Raw genomic sequence first — 12,091 nt, forward strand, 5'->3', positions numbered from 1 at the left:
TATAGATATATAGATATATGTATATATCCATATATATATATATATATATATATATCTATATATATATATATCTAGATATATATATATATATATCTAGATATATATATATCTAGATATATATATATATATATATCTAGATATATATATATATATATATCTAGATATATATATATATATATATCTAGATATATATATATATATATATCTAGATATATATATATATATATATCTAGATATATATATATGTGACCCTCTTCACCTGGAGACTCTTCTAAATGTCTGGACTTTAACTAAACGTCTCTTTAAAGGAGCTTTTCTATCAATGGAGTTTTTCTCACACTCTGATCCAGAAATCTCCACTTCAGTAATTCTGACATCCACCAAACTTCACACCTTCATTCCTCTCTGAGTGCTGAAGACTTGTAATACATAAAAATAGCTGTTATCTACTTTAAATAATCAACGATGAAACCCTTCCATGTCTGACGAGCACGGTGAGGAGAAGCAAGAAGAAAGCAGATGTGTGTTTGTTGGTGTTTTGCTGAAGCCACGGCTCTCTATCACAGCTTCATACACACTCAGGACAGGAAGTGCACAGGAAGAGACTTCATGCTCATCAGATAACCACAGGATCACTTCTTAATTTTCCTCGTCACGTTCAGTCATGACGAGATGAAGATCGTCTGGTGGCAAAGTAAAAGTTAACGTTTGAACGTGATGATGTACCTCCATCTGCTGGAGAAACAGACACACAACCAGACAATATACACGTTTAATCAGTACTCAGTTACTACATTTCACATACAGTCAGGAAAATATGATCAAGATAAAATATACTGTACAGTTTCAAAGTAACATGTATTCATAAGTTCATTTTAATACTAAACTGGCTTTTTTTTACTGTATTTACAACAATGTTATTAAAGGTAACATCATCATCAATATCCATGAAGAGGAAAACGACAAATGTAAATGATGTGATGACTAAGTGAAGTTATAAAAGTGTAAGAAGTAGACGGCTGCTGTTTAACCCTAACCCAGAACCACCAGAATATGAGAACAATGAGTCCAAAAATGTATAACTAACCGTTCATTACTGTTTACTCAGTGTAATGAAAGAACGCGTGATAAACTCATTTAAATATTAAAATATAAAATAAATAGCTACTGTTTGTGGCTCCAATATGCTACAGCGATGGACGGATTAGGAGACGGTGGACCAGTAAAAGACCCTTAACTCCCCCCTTCCCGGAGCAAAACCCCCAAACTGAGAGAACCACAACAGACGACGAGGCCACGCCTCCTTTAAAGCAGTTCTGTGTTTGTTCTTTAGTCACTTTGTGGTCATTTTGAGTTTCTCTGTGGATGTTTTGCGTCTCTCTGTGGTCGTTTTGAGTCTTGTTCTAGTCATTTTAAGCCTCTTTGTGGTCGTTTGGTAACTCTTTGTGGGTTGTTTCTGCATCTTTTTTGAGGTGGTTTTGCACTTCTTTCCTACAGCGAAGGTTGACAGCCTCTTGATACAGAGGTTTGCTTTAAGTCGGCCTGTTCAGCTTCAACTTCCTGTCACCGTGTGACTCTGGTAGGGGGGCATCAGAAGTAGCCAATCAGAGGCCGACCTGCAGCAGATGTTTGTCAGTAGGACCGTCAGTCAGTAGGGGACCGTCAGTCAGTAGGGGACCGTCAGGAGGACCGTCAGTAGGACTGTCAGGAGGACCATCAGTAGGGGACAGTCAGGAGGACCGTCAGTAGGGGACCGTCAGTAGGACCGTCAGGAGGACCGTCAGTAGGGGACCGTCAGTAGGACTGTCAGGAGGACCGTCAGTAGGGGACCGTCAGTAGGGGACAGTCAGGAGGACCGTCAGTAGGACCGTCAGTAGGGGACAGTCAGGAGGACCGTCAGTAGGGGACCGTCAGTAGGACCGTCAGGAGGACCGTCAGTAGGGGACCATCAGGAGGACTCTCAGTAGGACCGTCAGTAGGGGACCGTCAGGAGGACCGTCAGGAGGACCGTCAGGAGGACTGTCAGGCCCTGAAGGCGGTGCAGTGGTGCAGTGGAGCCTGCAGTTTGCAGAAGTACTATGCTACAGTGCCACATAAAGTTCCCTTTTCTTTTTTTACACTTCAACAAGTGTTGGTTCCCAATTTGTTCATTTCTGTGAAAATACTGATTGTGATTCAGTTTGGGTTTCATTTCTCCTGAACAGGACGATGGATCCATGAAGACACGTGGTCCAGGATCCAAACTCTACGAGGAGGTGTTGCTGATGACTTTCCTCTTTCGTAGAGACACCAGGTCATAGAACGGGTCTTTGGTGATACTCGCCCTGAAAGAGAAGATCAGCATTCACAATGACTTCATCAGAAGTAGCACCAGGAGTTTGACCTATTGAGTAGTTTGATTATTGATCAATCTGTTGATTGTTTTTGAACTTAATCAGTTAATGTCTGAGTCTATAAAATGTCTCAGTTTCCCCAGAAAGATGACGTCTTTAAATTGCTCGATTTCAACTGGAACCTGCAAATGTGTTCAGCTCCATCTCAACAGATATTGGATGTATTTGTATAAGATGTGTTTCAGACACTTGTGTAGTATAACAGTATATAATACGTAGACAAAAATAGATCTCTTACCAGTTTACCGACAGTTCTATTGATTTGAGACGGGCCCATTGATAACCTGCATAAACTAAACAATTTGACGTTTTGGGAACTTATTTACGTCATGGAAGACATTTAGACCTCATGTTTGTTTCACCATGAAGCTGCAGCCACCAGCTGGTTAGCTTAGCTTAGCATAAAGACTGTAAACGGCTCCTTTAAATACCTTTAAAGCTCGTATCTTTGTTCAACATGTTCTGACCCTGAAGTGTTTATGCATCGCACTATTTCTGGGCTTTGAGCTGTTGCCGGGTAACCGGTTTTGTAAAACTAAGCTGCGGTTGTATATTTGAGATGGTTAGGGTTAGGTTAGACCAACGTGAAGAGGTCTGGAGGTCAGATGGTTTCATCACGACCGTCTTTAAATAAAGCTGTCACCTGACGGCGTGGATCCAGGCGTCCCGCTCTTCGGCGCTTGCTGCGCTGAGCTTGTAGGACCGGTGTTTGCCCTGCACCACTCGGCCTCTGTGCTCCGTCTTGCAGGCCTTGATCTTTTGTCCTTTGGGGTTATATAACTCCAGACAATACTGTTCAAACACAGGAGCAGACACACGTGGCACCGTCACTGTGTGCATATGCTTTCTGTTGATATCGCCGGGCTGCCGATAGCCTCGTGACTCATTGTTTGAGCACTCGGGTCGGAAATTCATTTAGCAGCTGCCGTGTGATTAATTTAGTGCGCGGCAGCAGATGATGTGTGTGAGGAAGCTCGACACTCCCTCATGCTGCGATGCCAAAAGTAAAAGACACTCTACCGGTTTGCTCGTGTCTTGCAGGTTCCTGACGCACAGGTTCTCCAGAGGAATGATCCCAATGGGGTCTTTGTCCTGCAGGAGGAGGAGGAGGACGTCAAAGACGGTTTGACACTCACAGAATGACGTGAAGCAGAAGGACTCTTACTGTGGTGTATTCAAAGTAGTACAAGCAGTTGTCCGTCAAAATGAACCACCTCCTCTTCCAGGTTTTAACTCGACCACCTTCAACAGAGACAGTGTGATGTAATCTCCTCCCAACAACTCAGATTAGCTTCCGTGTGGAGCGACCATCGTCGGCATCTCACCCATTTTCAGCAGCCAGCCTTCTCTGTCCGGGTTAAAGAAGGTCAGCGTGAGGTCGTTCCCGTCGTCCACCGGGATCTTGAACGGCTCGCTGCGGATGCTCGCGTACAGCTTCTAGAAGAGAACGTCAGAACCTGATTGTCTTTAACATGTATTAAGACAGCAGAGGAAGAAGGAGTCAAGTCACTTTACCCAGAACAAGAGACGGCAGAAGGGAAATCCCCCAATATTTTGAACATCTTTGAACATCTTTGAACACGAGTTAATTATGACATTAATAATGATGAAGACTCTGGATTAGCAGCAGACCGTGAGCAGCTCGGTGGGCAGATCCTTCCCGATGTTGATCCCTCTGTTCATGGAGACAAAGCGCTGCAGACTGGGCTTGTCTTTGACGTTGGGGTTGTGGAGACTCGTGTTGAGCATGATGATGGCGAAAGACAGGATGTAGCATGTGTCTGTCACACACACACACACACACACACACACACACACAGAATGTAGGACACTGTAAACTGTTGTTGTTGAATGGACGGCCTCTGAGCGAATCAAAGGTCCTGAAAGATACATTCACGCTTTCTGTGTCATCTCATGAGATAATGCTGATGTTCTTTATCCTCGTTTTATTTAGCCAATGGGTTATCAGATACATGCTACATCCGGTTCCCTCTAAACCACAGACTGTATTTAAGAAGTGGACGTAGTAGTCGTGACGTCACCCACTGGTTTGTGGAATCCCATTTTGAAGTCTTGAGTTCAGCGTTTTGGCCGTCGCCATCTATCATAAACTCATGTTTACAATGTTTACTGAGGGAATAAATCAAGAGAGAAGTTGTGGTTCATTCTTTGTTTTTTGTGACTTTAATCTTCCATAATGTATTTTCTTTTTACCCACAAAGGCCCTAAAACGTGTTGTACCACCTCACCTATTGAACGTAACTGTGTCCAGAGCAGGAACTCTTCTACTGAACCAAGTACTCTGATCAGTGTTAAGAGAGAGAAACCTTCATCTTAACAGATAACTCGTCTATCGATGGAATTAATGAAAGTGTAACACATCGTTTTAATTGGCGCGTCGTAGAGAGTGAACCAGGAGAGACCCAGCGTCGTCGTCGTGGTTACCTGTGGATTGGAAGACCCCGGGGTTACAGTCGCAGTAGCGAGTTGCGAACGCCTCCATCATCCTGTCAATCTTCTGCGCTTCTCCCGGGAGACGAAAGCTCCACAGAAACTGCCTGCAAGACAGCAGGGGTGACACACACACACACACACACACACACACACACACACACACACACACACACACACAAGGTAAAGCATATGCTGGGTGGAGGAGGAGGACTTCTACAAGACTAAAGATGAAGAACACTGCTGCAACGTCTCACTAAAGCAACACAAACCTCAGCGCCTGCACCAGGTTCAGGTCTGAGAATTCATGCAGACCCACAAACGCCTTCAAGGTCTGCAGATGCATTTCCTCCCTGTGAGAAAAATAACAACAATAATAATAATCAACCATGAGGTGCATTATCAAGCTGGAGGTCAATGCAGAAACAGACGATAAATATAGATCTAGAATATGATAGATATGATCCTCTCCAGGTTGACTAGTGTCTCATTAGATAATAACATAATAAAAAACTTTATTATCAAGACTGAATGAAAAGTTGTCATTTGGGGATTTTAAAGACTTTCACCCCACTGTGATATTTTACAATTTCATTTTGGACAGAACGTTGTAAAAACGGTAAAAAAGTACAACAGTTTCTACTGAAACTGAAACCGGAACCGGAACCAGAACCAGACATGTTTCTGTCAGAACGTTTTAACCTGAAAACCTAGCAGTCCCTGCTCACGTTCTACAGTAGTGACCAGGTGTGCACAGGTGTGAGAAGTGGACAAAGGTTGAAGTCGTCACATTTCCGTGAAGTTCTACGATGAAGACGAGAGATTTGAGAACCTGGACTGAGGTTTGAGTTGAGCTGGATCAGAGGACTCAAACACAAACCTGGAGACGGAACTACAATACGGGCTGCCTGTAAACGTGGATTCAACTGAAGTCCAGTGGTGGAATGTAACTAAGTACATTTACTCAAGTACTTACAGTTTTGAGACGCCCTCAGACCTTCCCTCTTTTCCCCGTCACCTGACTGCACACCTGTTCCCACTTCACTCATCATCACCTGTGATGATGAGTGAAGTGGGAACAGGTGTGTATTCCCTCATCATCATCACTCTCCACACGTCAGATCACCAGCTGCCTCGTGTCTCTTCTCTCCAGCGTCCGTCTGTCCCGTAAGTGTTTGTTCTACCTCTGATCAGTGCGTATTCACGTGCATCTCTTTAATTTGTGTTTCCACATCCTGAAAGGATCTCAGTGACTTTCCATTGGCAGGCTCAGGGTTGTTTGTAACGTTGACACATGAGGTGTCACCACGGCGTACCGCTCTGTTAGTCACGTGTTTCTGTAAGATCAGGTTGTTCCTCTCCTGTTGATCATCTCAGGACCCTTTGAAGGGAACCAGTAGAACCAGTAGACCCAGTGGAACCGCTGGACTCTCTGTGTATAGAGTGTTAAAGCTAGCTTCCCCTTGAGCTGCACCAGGAGAACAGAGCTCTGATCCGTCAGTGTTAACAATCTCATGATGTCACAATGATATATCAGTCTTATGGTACACCATGGTACTGAAGAACGAGTACTTTTACTTCAGATACATTTGGCTTATGGTACTTGTGTACACATACTTAGTAGGATTTTAGTACTTCTACATCATTGCACTAAAGGACCCGAGTTGTTCCTCCACCGCTACTTTTCGGCATCAGAGAGTATCTTCCGGGTCACATCCACACGGTACCACCGCTGTGCTGTACTGTACCTTTCTCCCAAGAAGTTTCCGATGGCGGTCTTGTTTAGTCCGTCCTCTTTGTAAAGAAACTCGGCCACCGACTCCGCTCTCCGCTCCAGCAGCTCGTTCTGCACCAGGTAGTGGACCCCCTGGATAGAAGCAGAAGGTTTGGAAACCTCGTCCATGTCTACACACAGACACCGAGGTGTGCAGGGGGCATCCTGGCACATTTGAACATTTAAATGTTCATTCATGTAATCAAAGGTTTCACATGCTTCCTGTCTACAAACCTCATACAACGTATGTTTGTGTTTCTCTACAAAAGTCCAGAAACTTTGTTTGAAGTAAGAAAATATGATCGGCGCTGATAGCGTTGATGAGAAGGTTTTCTTCTGTTGTCATTAATCACCAGAGAAAGAAGAAGACCACAGGGTGAGTCACTGTCTGCTGTATCTCTTCACCTCAGAGGCTGTGACCCTCTCAACTGACTGTGCACTGCTGCTGAGCACTTCTTCAAATCAATTACACTGAAAGGCCCTTATTCTGAAAGTCTCACCCTCCCACTCTACAGGACCTGAGCTCAGAGCGGTCTCAGGCCGAGGACCCGGTTCTAACCGAGGACCCAGAAAGACGTGGGTCTCTGTGGTGAAGTGGCGCTTCTGCACCACTTCAGGGAACAGGATGTGGTTTTTCTCGCTATTCTGTCATCGTCTGCATCTGTGCACAGTTTGCATTTCTGCACATCACACACACACACACACACACACGCGCACATCTCACACACACACACGCACGCACGCACGCACGCACGCACGCACGCACGCACGCACGCACGCACGCACGCACACACGCACACGCGCACACGCACGCACGCACACACACACACACACACACACACACACACACACACTCGCTTAAATCCACATCCGCTCTGTGTGGAGTTCTATTATAAAGTCTGTTGACCTTCAGTATCAGAGCAGCTGAAGAAGTGAAAGTAGGATTTCACCAACTGTACCTTTACTGTACCTCTACTGTGACTTTACTGGACCGTTTACTGTAACTCTACTGTGACTTTACTGTACCTCTACTGGACCTTTAGTGTACCTCTACTGTGACTTTACTGTACCTTTGCTGTACCTTTGCTGTGACTTTATAGATGTTAAAGTTATATGTAGATTGTCAGCACCAAAGATGATGTCACACTCTTGTGTACTCTGTGTACTGGTATACAATGAATGTGTGTTGGTCGGGTGTACACGCTGTACAAAGCAGCTTATACTGAATTCCAGTACTGGAATGTAAATAAGTACATTTACTCAAGTACTGTATACTTTGTTTTATACTTCTACTATACATTTTGGAGACAGATATAGTAGTTTTTACTTAATATGTATTTGATAGCTTTAGTTACTTGTTACTTTGCAGATGTTAATACAAATATAAATAAAACATCTACACTGTATACATCTACAGTATATACATCTACAGTATATACATCTACAATATATACATCTACAGTATGTACATCTACAGTATATACATCTACAGTATATACATCTACAATATGTACATCTACAATATGTACATCTACAATATGTACATCTACAGTATGTACATCTACAGTATATACATCTACAGTATGTACATCTACAGTATATACATCTACAATATGTACATCTACAGTATGTACATCTACAATATATACATCTACAGTATGTACATCTACAATATGTACATCTACAGTATGTACATCTACAGTATATACATCTACAATATATACATCTACAGTATGTACATCTACAGTATATACATCTACAATATGTACATCTACAATATGTACATCTACAATATGTACATCTACAGTATGTACATCTACAGTATATACATCTACAGTATATACATCTACAATATGTACATCTACAGTATGTACATCTACAATATATACATCTACAATATGTACATCTACAATATGTACATCTACAGTATGTACATCTACAGTATATACATCTACAATATATACATCTACAGTATGTACATCTACAGTATATACATCTACAGTATATACATCTACAATATGTACATCTACAGTATGTACATCTACAGTATATACATCTACAATATATACATCTACAGTATGTACATCTACAATATATACATCTACAGTATATACATCTACAGTATGTACATCTACAGTATATACATCTACAATATATACATCTACAGTATGTACATCTACAATATATACATCTACAGTATGTACATCTACAGTATATACAGCTACAATATGTACATCTACAGTATGTACATCTACAGTATATACATCTACAGTATGTACATCTACAGTATATACATCTACAATATATACATCTACAGTATGTACATCTACAATATATACATCTACAGTATGTACATCTACAGTATATACAGCTACAGTATATACATCAACAGTATGTACATCTACAGTATATACATCTACAGTATATACATCTACAATATATACATCTACAGTATGTACATTTACAGTATGTATATCTACAGTATGTACATTTACAGTATGTACATTTACAGTATATACATCTACAATATATACATCTACAGTATGTACATTTACAGTATGTACATTTACAGTATGTACATCTACAGTATGTACATCTACAGTATGTACATTTACAGTATGTACATCTACAGTATGTACATTTACAGTATATACATCTACAGTATGTACATTTACAGTATGTACATCTACACTGTATACATCTACAGTGTGTACATCTACACTGTATACATCTACAGTGTGTACATCTACAGTATGACCAATAGTACCTCTAGTACTGTTCATATTCATATATATTTTATATAAACTCACCTTTTTTGGATCCATGTTGAATTTCTTTTTCCCTCGTAAGAATCTTCTGTTTTTACTGCAACAAAAGACCAAAATATAGATTTTTCTAACAATATTTTTCTTTTCAACAGCAAATTAAATAATAAATCAATAAATAAATGTTCCAAATGAGCTTGTTTCATGGTTGTGGAGACGAAGGCAAATTGGACTATTTAATTATATGTACATCACATTTTCAGTGTATTACAAACTTATTATATTGTCTGGTGTATAACTGGTATTCCTCACACATGTTTTGACTTTTTAAATTATATTTTTAATGTGAACACTCTTTTATGATCATTAATCTGCTGCAGTCACATCAGGGACATTTGCACAATGAACTTATTGCAGGTTTGGTATATTTCTATGCATGACAAGTACTATAATAAAGAAAAGTGAAACAGAAGAGTTACTGAGGCTCACAGTGACGTCATCAGAGGCATCATCTTACCTGGTCAACAGGTACGCCATGAAACAACGGAGAACAACAGCCTACCTGCTCTGAACCAGGTAGACTCTGATTGGTATTTTAATAAAGATCAAATCATAAAGATGCTCATCACTTCATTTTCTGTCCCTCAATGAATTACAAATGATTCTCCATGTTTCATGAGCATCTGTTTTATTAAGTATTTGTTAAGTTGAGGCTTTCAGGGTGGTTATTATGTAATAGTAACAGTTTAAGTGACTCATCATCATCATCATCATCATCATCAGCACCTTCTGAAGGCAGCCGCAACAGGAAGTGGAAACATGTAGTTCGACAGCCCCGTGCACACGCTCTCAAAATGTCAAGACTTCCTCTCCAATTCATGTCAAGGTGCAAGAGACTGTGTTACACTCAGAGCTCCACACGTTCTCCTTCATGCATCTATCAGTGAGGAACACCCAGGGGTCATGAAAGCAAGGTAAAGACCTCAGGGAGGAAGGTTCAAAGGTTGGTCTGCAGATATAGAAACGGAAGAAATGTATTTCTGACTTTCAAAGAGAGCTTTAGAGAGTCTGCTGCAGCCACTGACTCTGAGGAGCTTCAACCGGTTCACCGTACTCACTTCTGCTCCTTCATCTCCAGACGGTGGGTTTCCGACGCGACGTGATCGATCTCCAACCTCAGCTTCTGAGAGACGGAGCGGAGAGAGAGACGTTAAGCTCGGTACCGAGGTCTGGCGTCACGTCACAGACGGCCGTGGACCCGACGTCACTCTGCTCAGAACCAGCAGACGACAACCTTCACGCCGCAATTAACAGACGGTGAATGAAACACCTTGAGTGTGAAAAGCTCTGTTGAGTGGGTGTGAAGGAGTGAGTTTTAATGAGACATGGAGGGATATATACAGTGTGTATATATATATATATATATATATATATATATATATATATATATATATACATATATATACATATATATATATATATACATATATATATATACATATATATATATACATATATATATATATACATACATACATACATACATACATACATACATACATACATACAGTACATTCAGTGAAGTACCTGGATGTCATCCAGCAGCTCAAACTTGTGGGTCTCCACGGCGTCGCCATGTCTCTTCTCTCCTGGCTGGAGTTTGGGTGGAGCTGTGGGGCGACAACGGGCTTCAGCACTTAGACAGGAGCGGTTCACGGCGTCGGCACATTTGGTGACCCGGTCGACGGACTCGTAGCACACCCTCCCTCACACCTCCGCCCGCTGCCACCGAGCAGCAGGCGTCACAGCTTCACCCTCCACCGCTCGGTGAAGGAGCTGAAAGCAGCTCCTCTCATCGAGTCGGGCTCAGTGTGAGTGATGTTAATGTGCAATTCATCTCATCCACGGGTGGGTTTGTACAGGAGGATTATAATAACACGTTACGGTTCACTTATTGTGCATCAAATGATGCAGAAGTTGAATAACAATCAAATGTGTAGCTTCATGTAAAAGTACAACCCTGAAGCTGTAGATGATCAGCCTTTAGTGCTTCCTAATGACCACAACAATCATTTGACTAATACTTTAAATCATCTCACAACAAGCTTGCTGCTAGTCTGTGAGCAGCAGCTTTGCATATTAATATAAAGTATTGATTAGAGTAGAGCAGCGTACCTTTCCCCCAGAGGAAGCTGTCTTGTCTGCGTAGAGCCATGGAGAGACTGAGGCTGCACAGGAAACGCCAACAGACGTCCTGTGACACGAGTGTGTGTGTGTGTGTGTGTGTGTGTGTGTGTGTGTGTGTGTGTGTGTGTGTGTGTGTGTGTGTGTCAAATACAACTACACAACACCGCTACTATCATTATCACACATCTATTATTACAAACAGCTGTACAGAACAAGCAGCTCGTACTGTACTACTATTATTACTAACATGTCTACATGACTTACAACAGAAAAGGATCAAATATAACAAATATGCACCAAAGGGAGGCACAGAGAAATGATCGCAAACTATTCTCCATACATGCTGTTGGACCACAGTGTCCGGTCATTTGGTTACATCTGCACTGATTACATGAATACTCTGTAATAACATGTCTTTTGTTAAGACGTGACGTCATCACACATGTCTACTTCAGGAAGGAAACAACTTCAGCACTTTCATTTGTACATGTGAGGTTCCATCTAGCGGAGCTTCACACCTC

General features: G+C 41.7%; 1 protein-coding gene across 1 annotated transcript; it reads right to left on the reverse strand.

Moving 5' to 3' along the window:
* Positions 1-758: 758 nt before the first annotated feature.
* cyth4a (cytohesin 4a) lies at positions 759-11,621 on the reverse strand. The gene is made up of 13 exons (XM_068725768.1): positions 11,559-11,621; positions 10,971-11,053; positions 10,502-10,566; positions 9,429-9,483; positions 6,593-6,711; positions 5,117-5,197; positions 4,839-4,951; positions 4,026-4,174; positions 3,719-3,830; positions 3,559-3,635; positions 3,414-3,485; positions 3,037-3,185; positions 759-2,324 (listed from the first exon to the last, which is right to left on the reverse strand). Exons 1-13 carry the CDS (start codon positions 11,596-11,598, stop codon positions 2,246-2,248), a joined length of 1,194 nt encoding a protein of 397 aa, XP_068581869.1. The 5' UTR covers positions 11,599-11,621; the 3' UTR covers positions 759-2,245.
* Between the last annotated feature and the right edge of the window lie 470 nt (positions 11,622-12,091).

Source organism: Cebidichthys violaceus, unplaced genomic scaffold, assembly GCF_023349555.1.
Source record: "Cebidichthys violaceus isolate CVI_PGR_0920_01 unplaced genomic scaffold, fCebVio1.0.p SCAF_36, whole genome shotgun sequence".
NCBI lineage: Eukaryota > Metazoa > Chordata > Actinopteri > Perciformes > Stichaeidae > Cebidichthys > Cebidichthys violaceus.